Here is a 25363-nt window from a genome sequence, read left to right on the forward strand (position 1 = left end):
TGACCTCGCCTACTTGTAGCATCTAATCTGGAAAAGGATTAATTTGTAACTTTTCTTCCATCGAAGAATGTAACCAAACTCTGTTTCATAAAGAGAGAGAACTGTAGAACTGATTTTTAGGTGATAGAAAATAAGACATAGAAAATATAATTCAGGAGCAAATTATTAATTATTATCTTCTTATTTGACAGCCACATCTCTCATACCAACTGCCAAGCCATCACACCACAAAGCAAGTTTTGATGCAGCCAGTTTCATTGGTGGTATTGTACTTGTGCTGGGTCTGCAAGCAGTAATCTTCTTTCTGTATAAATTTTGCAAGTCCAAAGAACAAAACTATCATACTCTCTAGGAAATGTTGCTTTTTTAAGTGGACTTAGAATAGCTCAATATTTATGGTTAGCTACACCAAAAGATGCTTATTCTTTATGGAATACAGCAGTTCAAGATATTATTTTTCAAGACTTAAAAAAATAGGTCTGCAACATGCTTGGAATAAGATTGTGTGAATCATGTCTTGCTGAACAGAAATATTTGCAATATTCTGCATGAACCCTTATTTGCTGTTTTAAATTTCTTTAGTAGCTGCTACTATAGAATCTATTCTTTTATTTGATATGCCAAATGTAGCTGTTAATAGTTATTGTATTTCGTGGCAGCAATGTTCCTGATAGATAATTTTACAATTACAGTGATTTAATTAGGTTTAGATACAATATCCCCCTGCATCATTATTAAAACAGATTACTGTTAACTTGACATAAAAAAATATCTGTGAAAACTATGACTTTTTATCTTGTTCAGCTTGGAAATTGGAAGAGATTTGTAGGATGTTTTTAGGATATTTTTTTCTTAAGAAATATGAATGCCCATATTTTTCCATATTATATGATGTTACAAGGATGATTGTTTTCTAATATAAGTGTAAGCATCTATAGGAAGAATGATGATCAAAAGATACAAGTTCCCTGGTGCGTAAGGAAGAAGGACCAGTGCCTTAATTAGCGGATTGCAAATTGAAGTGTTGTGCCATCTTATATTTTGAGGTTCAGTGAAGAATGTCATTCCATTTGCACCAAGTTTTCTCCATTAGACACATGAACCTCAGCACTATATGCTAACATCATTAACTGTTTTCATATGTGTTAATACAATGTATTGGATCTATATTTTTGAGGAATTAGATCCATTGAGGAAAATACATTGGGTAAGCTACATGTGATGAATTTATCCAACTGATTTTTGTGGGCCTGTTAAATGTGGCAAATATAGATTCAATTTGCTGTATACAGGCTTTGTTTTACTGTTCCTAAAGCCATTTGTCTGTAGCCTTCAAATTACCTGCCTTAGAAAATGCTGTGCTTTTCATATGAAGATAATTTTAGCAAACACAGTTTGTGCTCGCAACATTATGGATATTTTAAAGGTACTGTAGTCCTGCATAGATTTGGGAATATTTTATTCCCACATAGCAATATCCCACCTGTAGGTTTCTTAATACAGTGAATTGTGTGATAGAACAATTATGATAGAAACAAAGTTGAACGCTTGAACTAAGTTATTTTGATTATTCTCTTAATAATTTCTTAATGTTTGTTTTGCAAGTCATATTGCAATTGTGATAAATACAATTGAAATAATCAAAACTCAGTTTATAGGATTAAGTGTTTCTGCTGGATGAGCTCCAGGCAAAAAGGAACTACAGTGCTTGGTATTATGCTGGTGACAAAATTGACTCTGTAGATTCATTGTTAAAAATGTTAACATCATTCTAATTTCCTTAATCCTTCTAATTTGACTAAAGTTTACTTCAATATTAGCTAGAAAGTCAATTTGTAATGTATATTTAGTAGAGAGTACTGTAATTTTAAAGAATCTTCCGACAACTGCACTCATAAAAGACAATAGCTCAGGTGAGTAAAGCAGTGGAACTGACTATTCCATTCAGACATTTCCAAATTAGGTGGTGTGTATTTAATGGCCTTATGGTAGTCATTTTTACCCAGCTCCCCATGGTCTTTATAAATTTAAGTTAAGAAGCTGAAAAGATTGTCAAATTTAACATAACGTTAATGAAATACTAAAGAATGATAGCTTAAAAATGCAGTTAATATTAGATAAACATTCTTCAGACTAAAAAGACTAACAAGCTTTTTACTTTTTGCTTCCATGCTTATTCTTGAATGACTGTTAATATTTATTTTGTAAATTTAAAGGGAAAAATGTTTCAAAACTGACAGTGCAATATGCACTTTCAAAATCAAAATGTGAGATGATTTTGTTACTGAGCCAAGAATACTTGTCAAAGATATTAAAACATGTATTCCTAAATACAGTGAACCCTCCTTCAAGTGCCTTAAGTTTTCTTAATGTTGGCCTCAAGTCAGGAAAAGAAACTTTAATCAATATATCTGCCCCTTAGTATCAGCAGTTGCTCTTTTCCAATGATTTTAGAAAATTCAGGTGTTAGTACTACCTTTCAGGAAATTATATTTTCTATTCGGGTGGCATAAAGCTATATGTTTAGTTACTAGGGCATTTCTAACAATTTCATGCCGTGGCAGATTTGATTTCCTAAACCAGCTTCATCTGTAATCTACCAAACTATAGCAAACACATTAAGGGGCTTCCCTATTATTCACATATTTCAATTCTTTACCATCTAGATTTAGATAGATAAAACTTTGTTTTCAGTATAATGCCATTACATATGAATTAGTAAAAATAGATTTGTATCACTTCTTTGCTGGTTGTTTGAAATTCAGCATATTGTTTGTTTTTTTAAGCAATTGTCTGTATGGAATAAATGATCACGTGGACCTTAATTCCTTAGATAGTAAATTGTGACTTTCATTCTTTATCTGGATTGTTCTTAGAACTCTCATATGCAAATATACTGCATAGGGAATGGAATGTTATAAATACTATGTACTGCATATGTGGTGTTGTCACTGAAAGAAATGCAAATTATTTACAATCGTAATACCAAAATAATAAATCATTTATTAAAATGCTTTTTTTGTCCAAGTAAGTTATTTACAGCATAACAACGTAATAAAACATTACATTGACAGCATGTAACAATGCTCCATGTTTTTATAAAGCATTGATTATTTAGGGGACCCAAGAGATCATTTGTTTAAGAAATATCAATCTACAGCTTTATACAATGCTTGTGCATTGTATACAATGACAATAGGTAACTTTCAAAAGAACAACAATGAAAGCTGAGTATGGCATGACGAAGCCAAAATCTTTTATTCTGATATTATTACTCAAAGCTTTGAAGAAAATATGGTCAGTTTTAGTTAATGACAAATGTAAATAGTACCAGTTTATTTTTGAGATGGGTTTTGCTCTTGTTGCACAGGAAGAGTAGAATGAGAGGTTTGGGTAAGATCTGGCAATAGACCATCTACTGCTCTATTTCCCCATCCTGAAGGTACCTGGAAAGACAACGTTTGTTATTTTTATGGTTTGCACTCTGAATAGCTAATGTTTCAAAGATTTGGGAATGGCTATTTTTTGGAGCAGAATAATTTGGGGAAGCAAAGCAGAGGAAAACCCAGGTGTATACACATGCAAGAATAACCGTTGTTATTTTTTCATAGTGAAGCTCTTTAAAAATAGTGTTCAAATTAATGTACTTGTTGCTTCCTTAACTGCGTAACTTGTTTAATGTTTTCATTAACTTTTCACTACTCACTGTTTTTGGTCTTGGAATCTTCTCTAACTTGGTTTTGGCTGTCAAAAGATGCTGGATGGAATCCTTGGTTAATATGAATGTTGGCAGTTCTGCATTCTGACTGCATGAAGAAGAGCCTGAAATATAAATGCAGTATATAATATAATTGTATATAGTTGTGCATCCAAAAACAAAACCTCTCATTGCCCTCCCCCCTCCTGCAAAAAAAGTCAATGGTAGCTTACCTTCTGTTAGGCAAATTTATCCCTATAAAATACACTGTAACAAAAATAAGGAATGCTTCCTCACACTAGGAAGAAGGATAGCATCACATACCAAAAAGGTGATTTTTTTTCAGGCAAATCTATAACTTTTTTTTTTTTTGCATAACCATGCCTAATAGCATCTTGCCTGACAATTGTAGATGACAGCTGAGTGGGGTTGTAGAGAAGAGATGGAGTTCACATCTGTTCTCTTGACACTGAGACTAGCCAACTAAGAAGCCTACAAGCCATCATGATAGATGCTAGAAGCAGATGTGTTTACTTTCAAGGTTGATACCAATCACTTTTTTCTCCTCTTTGAAAGTCACTCTAGTTCAGGCATGTCAAACTGCTGGCCCGCGGGCCGGATGCATCATACTGAAACCGCGCCCACCCCATTGCCAGCAATGGGGGGAAAGTCGCGATATGTCACGCGACATCATGTGACGTCGCAAGTTTGACATGCCTGCTCTAGTTTAATAGCATCTATTATAGCTGGCTTAAAAGTAGTGTTCTTCAGAACATGTGAAAATGAGAAGACTGTTTGGGACAATCTTTCCATGTTCTGTTCTGTTTATGTTAACTGGTAATATTACAACCTCTCCCCAGTTGAACAGGTACTGCATTTGGTCTCTAGTATATTTCCAAGCACCTCTTCTAGGTCACATTGAAGCAACTGCATATCCCTTCTTGAAAGTATACCATTTACAAACATCCTGTGGTTTTCAGCATTTTGGGAAGTGTTTCATAATCTCTTATGAGCTCAGAGTACTTCCAAAATATTCAGTGTCAGTTTCACATTTGATGCAAGCCATTTTTTGAAATTTTGTGGTTCAAACATTTCAAATCAAAGCATTTGGTGTACGTCTACTTCTAACAATATAAACAGAGCACAATATGCAATGATGTCATTGCACAAGACCAGCAGTACATTCTAGGCTTTGATTAATTTGTACCGTTAATCTTAGAGCTTGGAACAATTTCTGGAATATTTTTGTGCACAGGTACACAATGCTACATTATATTCTTTGTTAATACATCCCATTCACAGCTCTACATAGAAGAGATGCTTATTCAGTAGAATGTTTTGATTGCTGGTGTGGATGACAATCGACGTGTGTGAATGAACTTTATAACAATCTGAAAAGAATGCATCTGAAATCTTGGCAATATTTTTGAAGGGGATTGCAACTGCTTCTGAATATTTTTCCCTCTAATTTCTAGGCCCTGGATATTCTTGATGATATCCCATCCAAATATAAGACCTGATCCTGTTTAGCTTTTTTGACATTAGTCCAGGTTAGCTAGGTTATCCTTTAAATTACATTCTTGCCAGGATGTAGCTGTAGCAATCAAAGCAATCTAGTAGGATTTACTAGGAAGTTGATCCTAGAAGATGACAGGTGCAAACCACTTTAATACTTTTGTCTATCTGTCTACATACACAGTATAACACAGTGATATGTCCATGTAATCACCAGAGGTCACGCTCAACTCAGGACATTGTAAACATTTTGGTGGCAATGAGATAGTAATAAATTCTGATTGTTTTTAAAAACATACCTTCCATGAACTTTATGTGCTTTTATATAATAGACTAATAACTACTTGGTAAAGGAAGCCCACGTGTTTATATATTTTTCCTTGCAGCTTTCCAAGATAGTATGCTAAAGTTAAACTGAGAAATGAGGTTGATAGCTTAGTACTTCTTACCTGAAAAATAGTAATGTTTACTTTTGGTAATGTGTGAAAGATTAGCAGACCTTCTTGTAACTGAAAGTAAGAACATAAATCTAAGATGAATTTAAGATAAACTATGAAAAATACAAAATTATCAAAACTTCTACATTTTTAACAGACGCATCACTTTTTGTTAGATTTATATTCTGCTTTCAGAAGCTAGGGATGTCATGTTTAGGCTATGAATCATCAGATTTCAAATTTAGTTAACATTAAAATGGATAAGATTGGATCTTCTGACATTGTTTCTATTGCTGAATGCAAGACTATATCTAAATAAGTGGATATAATTACATTCTCAATTGCTTATACTGTCTTAGCTTTCTTACAATTCAATAACATTATTTCAGAATAGAGGTATGCTATAAAGCAGCTGCTGCTTGATTAGTATGATATTGTCAAGCATAGAGAAATCCTAACTTTAAGCATTTGTGAATGTAAACAGAATCAAGAGTTCATCCAGACTTCAGCAAGTAAATCTCCTATAATGGAGTTTTAAATTGTTTCTTCCCTATTGTACAAGTAGATAATAGTTGTGCTATTTGAATAATTAAGAACTGGTATAAATATGATGTTCACAGAGATTATTCCTATATGGCAATGCTTCATTACTGATGGGGATTTAATTAACTTATATGATGCAGGTTTAAATATATGCAAGTGTTTCATGGAACCAAATTACCTGGATCTGTATTTTTGGGAGTATTTATAATTATGTAAAAAAATTATATGGCTCCTATCAGAATATAATTCTGGGTGAATCACAACAAAACTACAAAAACATTAAAACCATAAAATTCTGTGCCTGAAAAGTCTTGAAGTCTGGATGAACCTATAACCATCTGCAGATTCTGTCACTGCCCCAGCACCTGAACCCACAGCAAGGTGTTGATGGCCTTCTGGAAGGCTAAAAGGGTGGATGGCTGCCAGATCACCAGAGGGAAGATGTTCCACAAGACAGGGCAACCATAAAAAAGACACCAGATAGCAACATTTCAGAGAAAAGACCTGAGCATAGCTACCCCATCAGTCGAGTGGAACAGGCAGATGGGAGAACAATTCCATTGATAAAGAGAATATTTGTAGCTCAGGGTTGAACTGTGGGGTCCTTGGGGCTCTCTGAGTTTGGGGGGGATCAGACATTTCATTACCCATAATGCAGTAATGCTGTTACTTAGCTGAGTAATGAGATGTTTGCAAGAAAACAACTAAGCTCAGAGAGCACTACATATTCTCATGACATGTAAGGCTTTAGAGGTGATAAGTAGCACCTTGTATTGAACCCAGAAGGAAAATGGGAGCCAGTGCAACTCATGAAACAGGACTGTAATGTGGGCAAACTTGGGAGTGCCCATCATTGCATGTACTGCATCCTGAACCAGTTGTAGCTTTTGGGTGGTGCTCAAGGGCAGCCCCATGTACAGTGTAGTATACTGTGGTACTCCAAAAGGGAATTGACCATAAGCACAACCTCCTAGTCCAGAAAAGTTCACAATCGTTGGAACAACAATAATTGATCTAGATACTGCTGATCCCACCTGCTCCATAAGTAGGAGTAGAGAGTCCACAAGAACCTCAAATTACACGCAAGCTCAGTTTGGGGAGTGCAACCTTGTGTGGAGTCAAATGACCTATCACCAAAATCCTGGGAGGTTGATGATATATCACCCCAGGCCACATAGACAATGCTCTTGCAGTGCTGACCAAACAGTTTGTGAGGTTGTGAGGACCTGGATGGGCTGGAACCAACTTTGACTCATCCCTGGCAATCACAAAATAGTGGCTCCTGCTCCAAAACCCCAAGGCCAATCTAGAAAGATACCATTGTCAATGGTATTGAAAGCTGCTGATAAGTCTAGGACAATGGTGGCGAACCTATAGCACGGATCCCAGAGGTGGCACTCAGAGCCTTCTCTGTGGGCACGCGCGCCGTCGCTCCAGTCCTAGGCCTTCAGCTGGGTTTTATAAAACCTTTTCGCTTTAGGCCTCCATCACCATGTGCAAAAAAAAAAAGGTTCAATCAGTCAATTTCAACTTCTCGCGGGGAAAAAAAGATCTTGCAAAGTTGGAATTGATTGATTGAACTTTTTAGTCCCACCCAGTCTGCCATTACCACCGCAACCACGCCCACCCAATGGGCCACGCCCACCCAATTGGCAACACTCAGCCAATGGGCCACACCCACCCGGCACTCGACGATGCATAAGTGGGTTTTGGGTTGCAGTTTGGGCACTCAGTCTCTAAAAGGTTCGCCATCACTGGTCTAAGACAGGGGTAGGCAACCTTGGCTCTTTTATGACTCATGGACTTCAACTCCCAGAATTCCTGAGCCAGCCATGCTGAGGGAAAAGTGAGAGGTTTCCAAGCTGAGCTATGCTGGCTCAGGAATTCTGGGAATTGAAGTCCACATGTCATAAAAGAGCCAAGGTTGCCTACCCCTCGTCTAGGAGAACCAGGATGGTTGCACCACCCTTGCCCCAAGCCCATCAAAAGTCAATAGCAACTACAAGCAATGTCTTCTCCAGCCTAAATCCACACTGAAAAGGTCTGTATAATTCACTTCCCCCAGGGCCTTCTGAAGTTGAGTGCCAACCACCTTCCCCAAAAACATCTGGATGAAAAATGTCTAATATGATTGGTCCAAGGATGGGGCGCATCTGTGCCTCCTTCAAGGCAGATTGTGCCAGTCCCTCCCACGTGTATTAACCACCATTTGGAGCCAAACATATGCCACCTTTGAGGACATCTTAATCAGCCAAAAGGGGCCTGTTAGCTGAGCTCACAACCATGGAAACCCTGTTCGCTTTCTTAGGATCAACTGGCTCAAGCTCCTGCCAAATTAGAGGACTCGGATGTGTCTTGATTATTTCCAAAGGATCTTCCCAATCAGAGTCCAATCCTGAGCGAAGTTGAGCAATTCACAACAGTCTTGCAAGGGCTCCCCCAGCTTCTCCTTACCCAGAAGGGACCTGATTACCTGAAACAGGGCCAATAGGTAGCTAACTGCAGATGCAGTAAGGGTGGAGAAGTATGCTTTGCTGCCCTTATCACAATTTTCAGTGATATATTTTCAGTCCTGAGCCAAAGATAACAAATTATTGATTGAAAATGGAACAAAAGGCAAATGCAACAGAAGGAATTTGTGATGCCTAGTTATTAAAAAAGAATAAGATCCTGCTATTTCAGCTCATATATCAAATGTGAACTGACTGGGGGCTACAAGAAGCATCTGCTTTTCAGCAGCAGCGTGTTAAAATACTGACTTTGAGTATTGGATAGCTCTCATATTGAAGCTATTAAGTAAGTGGCTTCAATAGCTATTTACTATTCAGTAAATAGCTTTAAAAACTGGACGTTTTTAAGAAGAGATTGGACAACCATTTGTCTGAAATGGTATAGGGTTTCCTGCCTAAGCAGGGGGTTGGACTAGAAGACCTCCAAACTCTGTTACTCTATTCTATTCAGTAAATAGTTTCAATCCCCATTGTAGATTAATTTCGACAATATAGGACGTTAGCATTAGTTAGCAAAACCAAGAGTGAGAGAATCTTCTCCCACTTTTTCATTCAAAATTGAGGATTCTGAGGATGCTATGGTAATTTCTTTGAATTGTATCCTATGCCATTGTTACTATTTTTCTCCATTGCTTTTGGCTCACTGAAATTAATAGGGTGAGTACATCTGAGCATGTTGGGAAATGAGAAATACTGACATCATTCTTAGTGAAAGAGTTAGCCCCCCTAGGCTTAAGCTTTAATTAAGCCTGATTTTATTTCTTTAATTGCTTTCACCTTCCCTGCCTTTCCAAGGCTGCAAACTCTTACTCCTGGTTTAGTTTGTGTTTGGAATAATATCTCTGCAATGTAACTAATATATAATTGCAACCAATTATCTTTTAAACTACATTTATACCTGCAGGGGACCGCTTCTGGGAAATTGCAGCTTCTGAGTCATAAAGTTGACACTGCAGCTCCTGTATCCTTTGGAAAGCATTCAGTTTTAAATTGCGTTCCTGGGTCAGCTGGCTTCTTATCTGAAATATGTGTATATATACATGTTTATAAACCCAAATTCATCTTATCCATACTTAAAAAACTGAGAGCACAAAGGAAAGAAAAAATACTTTTAATCTTAGTTCAGTTAATATTGACAACTAACCCAGAGGGTATTAAATTTAGATTGAAGCAACCATAGGACTGCTTGAGAATAAAGCAATTCCATGTGATCAAATGAAGCAAACTGTTTATGTTGGGATTAATTGTACTTTCCTGCTTTCAAGACAGACTAAATGCTAGAGAGCCTTGTGAAAACAAGACTTTTCTAGGTCCTATGTTTTCTTTTTATTTTTCACCCTCTCCCCACTGGCTGTACAACAAACAACAGAGGCAGAAAGGAGATGATAATAAGTTCGGTTCCCTAGCACTACCCATAATGGGGCCGATGCTAATCACACTCCTGGAATTTTGTTTTTAATTTTTTTCTGGCAGGAGAAAGCAACAATAATACGAAATGACAATCTTCCAAACTTCCCTGCGCCAGTTTGGAAAGATTCAGAAAATGAATCAAAATTAACCGCAATTGTGCTCAGGTTACTACAAACAGCCAAATTAATTGCCCTGTGGCAAGGATGGCACATATATGTTTCCTATCAATGTATACTAGCATCAGAACAAGCCTAGAAGTTTAGAATATGTGACTACAGAAAGTCAGAAAAAACATAGGAGAGCAATAAAATATATTAGCTGCAAAATAAGGGTGCCCTTATTCTGCCAGGCAAAAGAGATCTGAAGCTAAGTGCAAGCCCAAGGTGAAGGCTCTTCTGCATGGGTCTAGTTAAGGCACCAGGCCAGAAATCAGTAAACAAGTTCTAGTCCCGCCTTAGGCATGAAAACCAGATAGATGACTGGGTCAGTCACTCTCTCTCTGCCCATCTCACCTCACAGGGTTATTATTGCAGGGAAAATAGGAGAAAGAAGGAGTATTAAGTATGTTTGCTCCCTTGATTTTTTAAATAAAAACAACAAAGGTGCAATAAAAATGTAAAACATCTGGATCATCTTTGTCTATCTGCTATTATTGCATTTTAAAATCCAGATATACATTCTGGTGCATGGCATTTTTTTTCCCACTCATGTTAGCAAGAAGATTTCAAAGCATGCATACATCCTTTGGTAACTCACAAAAATATTTGTAAGCTTACTTGTTGAATTTCTTTCTTCATCTTTGCTTCCTGAAGATGTCTTGTTTTAGAGGATTTTTCCGATTCTTCTGTCGGGTTCAACAACTTCACTTCTCTCTCTTCAAGGTTTTCCAACATTTTTTCCGAGTTTGCTGTCTTAATCAAATCTAATTGCTGCCTTTTACAAAATTCTTGATTAATCTTACGTTCTGCTTCCTGAAGTAAGTATTCCTATATGAAAATGTTAACAAGATTTTGTACAATAGTGTGTTTAACCTCAGGAGGAAAAAAACCGAATTAAGTAAATTTATTAATATACACTATGGCTATACCATATACAGAGACAATATTTTTATCAAAATATATGTTTTGCAACACTGCTTGGAACATTCAAATAAATGATTAAAATTGTAAGAAGCAAACAATATTTCATTCCATCTTTAAGAAATAGCAAGAAGTTAACTTTTTCATTTTTATACTTTTTTTAGGAGTAAGACGTAAAATAATGTCTCACATATTGGAGGGATGTCATTTTATTACAACTATAGTTTAGATTTAGATTGTAACATCAGATTGCTTTCTAGAGACATGTAGCTTGTTCTTAATATTGTATGAGAGACACTCTATGAATTAAAATACACCTGGATAAGCAAAATCGCCTTGTCTGACAGTATTTTGCTTTGAATAATTTATGTAGTATATACTTTTTAAAATTTGCATATTGCTATAACAAATAATTTGTTTCTTTAAAAAGTGAATCCTGAGATACATCACACTATAATGTCATATTAACAAACAAGATTTTAGATGGAGTACTTCCCGTGTCTCTTTATCTAAGATTCTTGGAGCTGGTCCCTTTTTAAATGGCCTTATAGTTAGTGATTACAATAATCTTGAAATCCAGTATTATTGCCCTGGTCTAGAGATTTTTGTCATTAAATAAATTTCTACAATCTGAACCTAAAATTTGTATACTTTAATAACTATTCTGGGTATAAATAAGTTGGATTTAAGTCAATTATTAGGCCAAATATGAAGTTCCAAAGGCTATAGGGAAATAATTAGGTTTTATACACTATCCAAAAGGTATTACATTATATTTTTATCCCCAGGATAATAATCATTTAATCAATAAGAGCATTTCTAAATGTATCATCCAGATAATTACCAAGAGATAGAAAAAAAATCTTTTTATATTTTGGGGAGTTAATGTGAAAATGTGTTTTGCATTAAGAGTGATAAATATTTTCTGAGCAACGCTTATGTTGATTCCATTTATATACTTTAAACAGATTGGGGGTCTGTTAATGGTTACATTTTTGTAGGTGGAAGAAAGTGCACAGGTTCTTGTTAAATTTATATAAGAAAAATGAAATATGTAGAAACACAGTTTAAAGATGAGGGAAATAGGATTGAATTCAGTAAAATTAATAAAAGAAGAGGATTTTGTTGGCTACATGGTATTTGATGAGCTTGGACAGATACCTGTTTTTCCAGTTGTTGCTTCAGCTTTTTATTTTCGGTCTGAGATTCTGCCAAGACTTTCTTTACAGCTCTCAACTGATGATTAAATAAAACTGCCTCTTCTTCCGCCTTCATCTGGGATTGCAGGCACTCATTTTTATTCTGAACAGCCTCCTGTGAAGGCAAAGGATTCAGCAACATCTGAGGTAGAGAATCAAGTCACAGAGACTGGATTATTTACAAAGTTGTTATCTTTGTCTCCTTTATAGGGTGTTTCACTTTGTCTCCTTTACTATGTGTGAAGAGGTCCACACATTTTTTGTTGTTGTACTATGTAGATCTTTTAAGGCTTAATATGAAACAAATAACAAAAATCTTCACTCTTTTCAATTCTGACTCTTAATTTTCATTGCTGCATGCACTGCTGCTTTATTTCACTTCTCCTGAAATAAAAAATACCATCCCCAACCATTAAAATGTGGCCTTCCTCTAGTTTAAACAAACACGTACACAGTAATCAGGTAATGAGGTCATTTTATAATGAAATACTTCCTGCTTCCATTCCCATCTTTTAAAAACTTGGAAATGAGTCATAACTAGCATAAAAAATGGAAAATTGTGACTATTTTTAGAGAGTTTCAGAACGGGAAATAATTTCAATCCTTTTTTTAATTTAAAACCAAAAAAATCATTAAATTTAAGCAACACAATTTTGGGACATGGGGGGGGTAACATTTGGCATACAGTTATGCACTCCTCTAATGAATGCATGTGTATTTTGAGAAGCTGACTAATATCTTTGTGTAGAGAGCTCACAAAAAGCAAAACGTGTCCTGTCCAATCCCAATTTACAGTATGTTATCTAAAAGTATTTTTTAAAAAAAATTGTCATGATTTACATGCTTAATTCTTATACCCTTTTTAAAAAGCCAGTAGCCCTTTTTAGGTGATCTCACCTTCTCTACTCCTTGCAATGTTGTCAAAAATTGTGCTTTTTGCATTGTTTCTTTCCAGAACTTTAAGGCCTTCAGTTTGCATAACAACTTCTCCAATTCACTGTTTTCATCCCGTAGTTCCTGCAACTTCCCCTGCTAAAAGGGCATAGATTCTTTCTATTAGCATCCTCTCCCCCAAAATCCTTGCAACAGTCTTTTAACAATAAGCATCAGTCTCTATCCTTGTGAGGAAAGAGATATATGAATACAAAACAGAAACTTAAGACATGTTAAATTGTATGTCATATAAACTCTTTCCATAATACAAAAAATGTCTATGACTATTCAGGAATACCCAGAGCAGTAGTTTTGATTACCATTAAATGGACCATAGCATATTCTCTTTTTGCGTTATAACATGTATAGAATCGGTCATAAGTTTTTTGGTTCTGAATAAAACTGCAATATCATCTCTTCCATTCCTGATGTACAGTATATACTTTTCAGAGCCTTTTTTCTGATAAAATTAATAATGCGAAGAGTTCATCCATGCTATTTGAAAGATTATAAAGCCTCAGGCTGAACGTCTATAAATTATGCGAAGAGCAAGGACCAGCACACAATTTATCTCATGCCTTTTTTTATTGCTAAATTCAAATTTATAAGGAAAACAAAGATTTTCTATATTTAAATACTTATAAAAGAAATAGATTTTTATCCCTAATGCATTTTTTTCAATAACTTTCTTAATCAAATATTTACGTATATATTTGTCTGTAAAAAAATTAATAAAAAACGCTAATGAATAACATTTGTTTAGCCTTAAATTCATCAGATGCTTCTCCCCCCCCCCAAATATAGCTGAGGTAAAAGGAACTTAGACTGAGAAAAGAGAAGGCTACCTAGGGCAGAGGAACAATTCAAATTAGCCCAGTTTTTTTGGTCTGTAAACCTAAATAAAGTCAATCCCAGAAAGATGTGAAATTCAGACCAAATATATTCTAATTTGTAACACATTATTTTAATGAAGGTGAGAGTCTTGTTTTGTTTGCTTCAATAGCTTTCAGAGGGATTTCTTTAATGCATGTATATCAATCTGCAATTCTCAGCCAGTTTTCTGTCTTTTGGCCCTAGGTCATAATTTGTTTCTTTTATTCCTAGACATTAAGTGAACTAAAGGGCTAATTTACCTGAGCCAAATGTTCTTCAAGCGCACTGTTATCTTTTGTAGATCCATACTTTTTCTTCAGATTAATAATTTTCTCCACACCTTCTTTTCTCACCTCGCTGATGATCTCTAACATTTGTTTGTTCATGCTTAGACGATATTCATCTACCTTTCCCTGCAGCCATAACGCAAAGTCAAACTCTGCATGTCTCTTTTCAAATAAATGGATTTTAAGAAAGCAATTCTGCGAGATTTTTAAAATTCTGAAAACACACAAATAAAATCTCCCCATTTTAACATGATTTGCAAAATAAATACTGACCAGCAACCTAGACTTTTCTCCTAATCCCTACCTACGGTAGTAATCAAAGGCAACATGAGACAATGAAACCAGCTCATTTCTGGGAAAAGTTTTTTGAAGCCAGCTTTCCATTAAATAATCACATTTGACATTGCTTCTGTTTTTGCTGTGTAGTATGTACTGGCATTCTAAACACTGAGCTCTGATAAGAAAAAATGTAGAGAATGAAACCAAGACCGGTGACACAGTGAGTGGAGGGGGAGGGGTTACATTTTGCTTTCTTTCTGCTAAATGATACCATCCTTCACTATGGCACTCTGAAAACAACTCCTAGCAGACAGTTGATCTTCTCACTGGTGAAGTTCCAATAAAATAAAGTAGCAAGGAAGTTAAGGAATTCCATTTACAGTTTAGGAAGTTTGAGAAGTAAGGAAAACACTGACAGAATAAATATGGCACAATTAACGGATTTCTCTGCTGTCTTGTCTACTCAGGGCTTAAGATCTTTGGAACTTAGTATATAGGGGGATTCTTGAGAAATCATAAGATACTATACTAAATTTCAACACCTTTCTGAATAAGCCCTGGAATAATATACTTGATTTTACAACCCCTTGTATCTCTTGTACCTACTTTTATTTGCAGACACACCCAAAATATATTTTGTACCAATGCTTCATAATCCTCTTGAACTTCTTTTCTTATCTTCTCTTTGGTTGTGTGATCATCTCTTTGTAGATCAGTAAGTTTGGCTCGCAGAGCAGTTATTTCCAGAATCATCTCATGACTCAGCCTAGCTATCTATAAAACAGGTAGAAGCAATGAGTTACGATTTTATTGGTAAACGCAATCATTCAAAATAAGTCTTCAGAGCATTAGGGCCCCAGGAGGCATTCATAGACCTCCCTGCATAAAAGCACCAAAGTCATAACCACTAACTTGACTCAGATCCACATCAACAGTTTCGGTGTTGCCTTCTATGACGTGCATTTCCTGAAACAGAACGGAAATGTGCTTTAAACTAATTTTGCCTTTCAGAAATTGCTACCAACTTTTCTCTGTGCTCAGGACAGTAATTTGCAAGCATTGTATTTTTTTTAAAAGAAATGAAGAATCACTTCCCCCTTTCCCCGTTATAGAATCAGTAGCAGAAGAACACCTGTTCTTTTTGATACAATAGCTGATGTTGCTGACGGAGCAGATTTTCGTAAAACATGGAGTAAGTTTCGTAGTTGCTACGTTCTCTGGCCATGACATCACAAGCTAGAAAGGTGAGGCATTTTTTAAAATGGTCCTTTTGAAAGATAATCTGGAAATAAAATCAGAAAATAAAGCTGTTTAAGATTGTTTTATCTCACCATTATTACTTTGTAAGTAACTGAGTGCAACAATCTGACATGATACTCCTTCCTCCTCCTATTTTCCCCACCATAACAACTCTGTAAGGTAGGCATGTCAAACTTGCGACGTTGCGCGATGTATCACGACTTTTTCGCCATTGCCGGCAATGGGGTGCGGTTTCGGCGTGATGCATCCAGCCCACGGGTCGGCAGTTTGACATGCCTGCTGTAAGGGGAGTTGAGCTGAAAAACAGTGACTGGTCCAAAATCACACAGCTGACTTTCAAGATGAAGCTAAAACTCAGTCTCCTGGTTTCTAGCCAGGTGCTTTAACCACTAAACCAAACTGACTCTGTGTTTCTACAGATACAAAGGTAAATTTGGTTTCCACTAGTGCTTCCTCCACAGTTCATTAATAGTGAATTAGATGTACTGCTTATATAAAATCCTAAGATTTATCACCTGCATCTAACACCATGATTTTAATTCAGACACATGAAAAGCCAAATCTGAAGCAAAACACTTGAGAACTTCTACTAGTTGAAGCTGATGTAGTATATGCACCTCTGCATTGATTTCTTGATGATCTTCCATTAGCCTCTGTATAAATGATACAACTATTTCAGGCCTTGTGACAGAGAACATTTCTTGTATGCTGTGATGCTTCCAGAGTTCTGAAAGAGTGAACAAAAGAGCTGCATCAGCAAAATTCAAATCCATGAAATATGGACCACACCAGCTATGACTGCTTTTTAAAAATGGAAGGGCAAGGATTTTTCATAAGGAACATGAAGAAGTGACACTTCCCTTCTCAAACCCCAGGGAAATTGCACCCTCCCAGTTATTGTGCCTCGTGCCCAGTACCACAATTATTGTTAGGGGGAAAAAGTTTCCATATTGACAGAAACTTCCATGCATATCATGTTATTCTTTTCTTCCTCTCTTTTCCCCATTGTCTTTGTTTCATAAAGCAAAACTTGTTCTTGGAGGCAGTGGATGTTTCTTACATAAATGTATCAGCTAGGTCTGTGTGCATAGTTAGATACACATAAACCCTCCACTGCCAAATCCAACAAGGAAAAGGAAAATTCATTAGGAAACAAGAAGAATGATTGCTCAGAGTTTGTGGACTAAAAGTACACGGTAGTCCTCCACTTACAATCGTTCGTTTAATAATTCTTTGAAGTTACAACTGCACTGAAAACAAGTGACTCATTTATCATACTTGCGACCATTGAAGCATATTCACATGATCAAAATCTGGATGCTTGGCGACTGGTTCATATTTATGACAGTTGCCGTTGTCATGTGATCATCTTTGGTGACCTTCTGACAAGCAAAGTCAATGGGGAAGCAGATTCACTTAATAACTGTTACTAAATCAACTGTAATGATTCACTTAACAACCCTGACAAGAAAGGTCATAAAATGGGGCAAAACTCCCTTAACCATCTGGCTTAGCATCAGAAATTTTGGGCTCAGTTGTGGTCATAAGTCACAGGCTACCTGTACTAAAAATGAATGGTCTGTCGAGTGGAGTGGATCCCAGGACTCTCCCAGCATATGCTGAGTCCTCTTTGTTAACACCAAACCTGAAGATCTGTGCTGAATTTGAAGCATTTTCAGTTGTTACCTGTGGGGAGGTGTCTCTCTTCTCTTGCTTTTTCAGATAAAACGAGCGTTATTTCTTTGTTAATTTTCTTTTGTACATCATGGATCATATGCATTTCTAAACTTTCCAAAAGTTTTTGAAACTAGAAGAAAAGCAAAAAAAAAATAAATTCTTTTATCGAAAGCAACTAAATTGATTTAGAAAGTACTGTGAGTACTTTAAATTTTAAACTGAACGAGTTTTTCAAGGACTACTACAATTTTTATCCATGAATGTTTGATTAATACTGTAAGTTAAAAAAAACCCATTCAAATAACTAGTCAACTAAAAATAATCAAATGAATCACAGCACCTTTTAAATAGTACGGTAATGTTGATTTGTTATAAATTAATATTTATAAAGCTGTAGCTGGCAGGTATTTTCTTCACATTCACAAAACAAAAGGAGGTTGTTTTAACAGGACATCAGCAAAAAACCCCAAAAGCCTTTCATATACAGTATATGAAACTAAGTTTTCAAACAAATGATATATATGTTCCTGATGCTTTGTTTGCTTCTTTTGTGCTGTTATATTTTGAGTTATGGCCTGGACTAATCCCAGAGCTTTCTTGGCAAGATTTTTGGAAGTAGTTTGCATTGCCTTCTTCATAGGGCTATGAATGAGTGACTGGGCTAAGCTCACCCAAATGAGTGCTTTGTTCTGATAAATATAACAGAAAGTTCCTGAAGTAGCCTGTTATGATTCCTCCCCACCAGCTTTCTGGCCAAAAAATTGTCTCAGGTTTCCACAGTCAGCAAGGTGGCAATTTTCACCTACTTCCTCATTTTACCTACCTGATTAAATAAACTTGTCAACCAAATTTATTTCATAACAGACCTACTAATCTTTAAGAATCCATGAGGTTATTTATTGGTTTTTCCAGAACTGATTGACATAGCTGCCTCTAACAAACTTGTTTTTGTATTTCCTGGCAACAGGAAAAGCACAAAGCAAACCGCCATATCTTTGTGGGCAGATTATGATCAAAGGGCTGCCGGGCAATATCAGGTGAAGTGGCCCAATAGCATATGTCTGTTTTAGTTTTTATACACTATTCAGGATAAGAAGGCAGAACAGGAATCAAAGGAATACATTTGTTATGAAGTTGCAAGATTTATAAAAAAAAAGGAAGCTTTGCCCTCTCCAAATACAATATACTAATACATTATTTTTATTATGGAAAATAACATTAAATAATGAAGCAAGAATGCATGTAGAAATTATAATAGTATCTGTTGGGAATGCATTTGGCCCGCATGTCAGAGTGCAACTTTATGGACAGATGTTCAGTACACACGTACACAATTACAAATGGCTGTCATTTAAAGAAAGGTAGATAATCCCGGCCATTTCTGCTGGAGATAGCTCCTGTGATCCTTTTTAAATCAAATGCAAACTTGGGAAAAGCCATTGAGAGGCTGATTAAGACTAGGATCTGTTCTTGGCACTTGCCACCAGCAAGATTAGCAAAAATGTTTAAAAACATTTTTTAATAGATGTTGGAAATGCAAACACAAGTCAGGTACTTATTATCATGTTTGGTGTGCCAAAACAAAGAGTTATTGGAAAAAAATACATACGTGGCTAGAAAAGATGTTGGGAAAATATGTAGATTTTAAACCTGAACTTTTTAAATTAGGTATAATGCCAGAAAAGACCGATAAACAAAGCATATATTTGATTCTACATGTAACAACAGCGGAAAGAATTATATTTGCATAGTATTGGAAAAATGAAGAAATACCATCAGATGAAGAAATAATTAAAAAAAATACTAGAATGTGTGGAGATGGATAGACTGACTTTGAAGTTGAAAGAAAAAGAAGAAACGGAATATTATCAAACTTGGGACTTATTTTATCAATGGCTAGAAGAAAGAACAAAGGATTAGTAATTAAATCTGTATTAGTGAATGTAAACTCAGACAACACGTTTGTTGAACAATGCTATCTTGTGGCTGTCTGGAATATTATATATTTTTCTGTATTTTTGTTATTTGTTGCTGCTTGAGCAGCTCTGTAAGTTTTCTCTACCAACAATTAATGTTTACATTTTAATATTTAAAGTTTTAAAAGAGAGAAATTTAATTTTTTCTTTAATAAAATTTTATTTTATCTGCCAGTTGTAAAATTGACTTGCCTCCCAAAGAAGGAATAATGCATACCATAAGTTAGTCATGGAATTTACTGGATGATCATAGATGCTGTCTCTGTTCAACCTGCCTCACAAGATTTAAATTAAATTAAAATGTAAATAGGGAAAGGGAACATAACAGTATAAAACAATAATTGTAACACAATCGTTGTTATATTTTCATATGGAAATTCAAATAAAATCTGGCTAGAGATAGACATCTTCTAATTTGTTAGAGAAAATATCCTTGATATATATATTTTAATGAACAAATACCAATCTCTTATTTTGCTCTGCCATATCTATTTTACCTGATGTGTTATTATATCAATTTTTGAAACTTCTCTAGGGAAGAGTGAACATGATTGGATGGTGCCATATTCTTCAAACTCATCCTCTATACCCCAATGTCTGGCTATGGATCTCATTGCAGCACGTAAGATTTCAGCTCTAAAAAAAATGCAAAGATATATCTCCACACATGGGTCCTTTTGTTAAATAACTTTTCAGCGATCTCAAATGATAGCAATATTTATAAATATCTTCTGTTCATATTGACAATGCCACTGATAATGAAAAGAATATTTCCAATTTGCTTGTTCATTCAGTGTCAAGTGACTAAAGCAATGGAACTAAATTTAAAATTTTAATTCCAAAGTTCTTGGTGCTGAGTTGGACTCTTTGCTTGCAGAAGTTTCATTTCCCAGTTATGTAACATCATCAATGCAACTGCACTGGACCACCAAGAACTCTACAGTTCAACCCTGTATAGGGTTATAACCATCCATTCCATTACACTCTGGGTGCCTAACAAAATTCAGAAAACAATAAAAAATAATTACATATAAACAGGGAGCCTAAACTAAAGCAACCAGAACAATAAACCATACAAATATGAGAGGGCCCCTAAAGATACATCATTAATGTCAGAGCTGGAACAGACCAGATTTTAAAAGCTTTGTGGAACCCCAGGAGAATAGGCGCCATTTGTATCTAGGATTGATGGGGTCCCCAGGGCAGGGCAGGGCAGGGCAGTGATAAACCATGCTTCCTCAATCCCAGCCATTTATGGGAGAGGTCTGAAGTATATCAACTCTGGATGGATAGAAACAACTGGAGAGATGCTTTGGAGAGCTTTATAGCTAATGACCAGGACTTTGAATTGCACCCAGAAGTCTACTGGCTTTATTCACAGTTCTTAGATAACTTAGGAAAGATACCATAAACATTTACGACTGAATTTAATCATATCACTTCCTTGTTTACCCACCTCATAAAGTTGTGAAAACAATGGGATGCGGTTTATGAATACTTTCCATTACAATCACAATCAGTACGTAATATTTCATCATTTCCAAGATGGGGTGAGTATAATAGATTAAATATATGATTGGGTATATTCTGATTTTTTTTAACATGGAATTTCAAGGAGGAAAAGTAAATCAATTTTTCTATGTTCTTATTTATAAATAAGGATGCATATTGTTTGTTGTTAAACTTACTTTGTTTTCAAATTAAATTTAACAAGGAAAACAGGAAAATGAAATGTTGTTTTATTTTTAATCTGCACTACTGAGATTTAATGTGACCGAATGTCTAAATTAAAAATATTTTTACACTAGGATGTAACTTACTCATACAATTCAGAAAATTGCTTATACAGAGGAACTGTGTTGATATCCTCAACTTTCAATTTAAGTCTTCCCCATTCTGCCTTTAACATTTCCAGTTGCTTCCATCGTATCAGATATGATCTCTGCAAAGCATATGAGGTCATTGTATCAGGTGGTGCTATTAAAGCTTTTCCTTTTGCTTCAGCCGTTGATGTTGAAACCTGCGGAAACAATGATTGGAAAATACAAGATCATTTTTAGAAAGAGATTTTAACAGAGCTGCAAAAGCACATTTTTGCCCATGTAACAAATTCAAAAAATTGAGAAAACGATTTAAATCTACAGCTAGTTTATGTCAGTCCACATTAATACTCAGTGTCAAAAGACCTCAACATATACATTGTGTGAATTAACAATTGAAGACTTTTCATCCTGTTATTCTTAAACCAATAAAGGAGAATATTTGTAGCTCAGGGTTGAAATGGGGGGGGGGGGTCCTTGGTGGTCTCTGAGCTTGGTTGTTTTCTTGCAGGAAAGACTTAGCACTGTTGATGTTCCTAATTTAGGTAATGAAATGCCTGCAAGAAAACAACCAAATTCAGAGAGCACCAAGGATTCCTCGGTTATTCTTATTTCTGAGTAAATTATATAAAAATTGCCTGTTACTGACCACTGATAGTCTCTAGTCTATAAGTGACTGATACTGTATTTGACATGGTAGTTCAGGATTTTTTTTTAAAAAAAAGTCAAGTCTGATATGAAGTCATTTAAAGATATGCTACCGTTCAGTTATATAATATGATACATTCTAGCAAAAGCTGCCACACATAATTTTTCTGGAACTTGAACAATTTTATCATGTAATTAATGCAAGAAATAAAAGAATGGCAGAGTTGAAGCTTTTTATTTATTGCTAAATGCAAATGTGGTCAGCCCCAAACAAAACAGAACAAGATTTATGCACAATTCTACCTGTTTTACAGGTTTTTGCACTTCTTGGTGGTCAGTCAGAATTTCGGAATCCCAGAGAACATCTTCCATTACAAACTGTATCCCAATCAGCTCTCCATGAGCTACTTTTTGATCCTCAGTGCTCAGACTACATAGACATAACTAGGAAAGATGAGATGAATTCAGAACTTGATTGGATTTTGACAAAAGTAAATCAATCATTGATTCATCTAAGAAGTCATACTAGGGCATGAAATATGATTGTATGTTACCAATGTGTTTAATTCAGATATGGCAATATAATTTGTTCTAGGTGCAATAAAGTGTCATCTGCATAGTGTTGACAATCCAAAGAAATCCAAGATGTACTAAGAAATAAAAGCCTCATACCTGCATACTAGCATGTATGGGATTTAGGTTGCTTATGGTGTCAGGAAATAGACCTCCTTTTGCTAGGAACGTCCTCCATGGAAAAAACATCAATGCCTAAAAGAAGGAATGATAATTGCAGAGTTCTAATATTAAGTTCCAGGCACATGTATCCTACCTCTAATATCCTTAAGTCCAGCTTAATTGACAGAAGTGTGCATTGATCAATGATCTGTGTGGGCAAAAAAGGAACAGTAAAGTTCTGGGGGGGGAAACCCCACTATAGATGCTTCACACCCTTATTGTCACAGTGAAAATCCCTATGTGGGCATAATTTGTTCCATTTGCTCTTCATCTTCAGCTACTATCATTTTAGAAATTTCCTTGCCTTGTCTTTTTCTCATCATGTAAGTGCTATTAACATTAAAGAGAATAATATTCCTGAAAAAATGAGTTTCAGCTAGCCTGAAAGTTATTAAATTCACATCCAGTGCTCCATGAATGGAAAGAGACATCCATCCCCAACCTGGCAGAAAATCTTCAAGCTTTCAGGACTCAGAGTGAGCAAGGCAGGCAGATTAGGCAAGTTGCTACCTCCATGCTGTGGCAAAAGGCCAAGCACTGCTCTTCCATGCAAGATGGAGCAAGAAGGTCCCTATGGAATCTGACAAAAGTCTGCTTTCTGGGCTCCTGGTCAAAGAGTTACTTGGTGGTAAGATGGGTGGTCAATGAATTAATTAATTAATTAATTAATTAATTAAATAAATAAATAAATAAATAATAAAGGAAAACTGATATGCACATGGGGAAGAGACTTTACATAAGTCTCATAGGTTGTCAAGACCAGCTCTTGGGTTACAAACAAAACAAGTTAAAGACTTATGTATAGAGCCAGTGTGGTGGAATGGTTAAGGCAGTAAACTACAGACTGTGAGTTCTAGTCCCACCTTAGCCACAAAGCCATTCGGGTGACATTGGGCCAGTCTTTCTCTCTCAGCCCTAAGAAGTAAGCAATGGAAAAAACCCACTTCTAGGAGAGAATATTTGTAGCTCAGGGTTCAACCATGGAGTTCTTAGTACTGTCTGAGCTTGGTTGTTTTCTTGCAGCCATTTTATTACCCATCTAGGGAACACAGTTGTGTAACTAGATGTTACCTCATTGACTAAGGAAACATCTGCAAGAAAACAACCAAGCTCAGAGAGCACCAAGAACACCAAAACTACTTCTGAAATCTTCCAAGAAAACTGCAGGGACTTGTCCAGGCAGTCACCAGAAGTCAACACTGGCTTGAAGGCACACAAACACATACATAGAGAGACAGAAAAGACTTATGTGTGGACTTGAAGTTTTACCACCGCCCATATTACAGTGTTGAAGACCACAATTTTTTATTATAGGAAAATGCTGAAACATGAGTTCCTCAAAGTACAGAGCTATCATGGAAAGAAATCTATTGACTGCCCTGAATACTGTCAAATGTTTTAGCTCAAAAGCTCCTCTCCACAGATTTGTGTAGTCCTCTGCTGAAATTATGAATTCTATCATTACTAGTAAAACCAAAAATTGCTAATTACAATATTGTTTAGACTGTAAAAAAGTAGATCAGAAAGATACATTAATCCCCTGCAATAGACATTTGCCTGAACCTTTTCATTTTAAGAGCCACACTATTCATATTTGTACCTTCTATATATGCCTTTGGTACAGATGAGAAGAAAAGCACTTCAGCTGTTTTTAATTGTTAAATGCTGAACAGAATTCTTTGGAGAATAGGTGAGATATAAATGTTTCTGAAAGATGTCTTAGAAGTTAACACAAATATATCTTGAAAAAGCTACTTTACTCACTCTCTGCCCATGTGGATCTAATAGCTGTGGAATTTGGAGTTGAGAAGCAAATGCACTTCCAAAAACCACATTACTCATGGGAGGCAATGCGTGGTAAATGTTGTCCGTAATACTCTGATATGCAGAAACATTTCCAGATGATAAAAATGCTTCCCTGAAGGGTTGTTAGAAAAACAGAACAATACTTACTATTATTGTGAGTTATCCAGAATTGCTTAAGATGGATGAACATATAATTTTTTAAAATAAATAAAATAAGTGTTGAAAAGACAAATGCAATTTCCAATTTATTCTGCTTAAACATTGCATGATGCATTTCATTTGTTATACGGTGACAACATCTACCTGAAAAGTGATCTAGCATTTCCTATTCTTTTATCCCTGGATCCCTACCCGGATGCTGAAGGAGGTCAAAAGGGGTTTTCTCATTAAAAATGCACTGCTTCCTATTATTCCCATGGAGAAAGAATATTAATTTCAGCTGGTAACTTCATTATGCTCTTGGACCTCAATGAAAACAATTTGGAATTTCTTATTCTTCCACCCTTTTATTCCAGTTCACACAATACATTTCCCATAAACACTCCACAACTTATACATTTCACCAGTGAAGAGATGTGCAGACTCACTCTTCATATGTGATCTTAAATGCATTTTATAAATAAAGTAGTGTACAGGTTAAATAAAATAAAAAAGGCCACAATAATCAGTGCTGTTTAAT

At 35.7% G+C, this 25363-nt stretch overlaps 1 protein-coding gene across 1 annotated transcript in view; it reads right to left on the minus strand.

The window, feature by feature from the left end:
• Nucleotides 1–3010: 3010 nt before the first annotated feature.
• LOC107292238 (coiled-coil domain-containing protein 162) overlaps nucleotides 3011–25363 on the minus strand; it is a 27384-nt gene continuing 5031 nt past the window's right edge. The window contains exons 5-22 of the mRNA XM_015821312.1: nucleotides 24643–24796; nucleotides 22816–22911; nucleotides 22447–22587; nucleotides 21496–21695; nucleotides 20173–20311; nucleotides 17709–17829; nucleotides 16640–16749; nucleotides 15895–16044; nucleotides 15675–15728; nucleotides 15369–15536; nucleotides 14457–14609; nucleotides 13288–13422; nucleotides 12353–12505; nucleotides 10889–11098; nucleotides 9601–9721; nucleotides 5662–5721; nucleotides 3707–3822; nucleotides 3011–3446 (exon numbers count right to left, since the gene is read on the minus strand). Coding sequence (XP_015676798.1) covers nucleotides 3336–3446; nucleotides 3707–3822; nucleotides 5662–5721; nucleotides 9601–9721; nucleotides 10889–11098; nucleotides 12353–12505; nucleotides 13288–13422; nucleotides 14457–14609; nucleotides 15369–15536; nucleotides 15675–15728; nucleotides 15895–16044; nucleotides 16640–16749; nucleotides 17709–17829; nucleotides 20173–20311; nucleotides 21496–21695; nucleotides 22447–22587; nucleotides 22816–22911; nucleotides 24643–24796 — 2392 coding nt within the window. The 3' untranslated portion in view covers nucleotides 3011–3335. The remainder of the gene's footprint in view (nucleotides 3447–3706; nucleotides 3823–5661; nucleotides 5722–9600; nucleotides 9722–10888; nucleotides 11099–12352; nucleotides 12506–13287; nucleotides 13423–14456; nucleotides 14610–15368; nucleotides 15537–15674; nucleotides 15729–15894; nucleotides 16045–16639; nucleotides 16750–17708; nucleotides 17830–20172; nucleotides 20312–21495; nucleotides 21696–22446; nucleotides 22588–22815; nucleotides 22912–24642; nucleotides 24797–25363) is intronic.

Source organism: Protobothrops mucrosquamatus, unplaced genomic scaffold (assembly GCF_001527695.2).
Source record: "Protobothrops mucrosquamatus isolate PMUCROS unplaced genomic scaffold, P.Mucros_1.0 scaffold1302, whole genome shotgun sequence".
Taxonomy (NCBI): Eukaryota; Metazoa; Chordata; class Lepidosauria; order Squamata; family Viperidae; genus Protobothrops; species Protobothrops mucrosquamatus.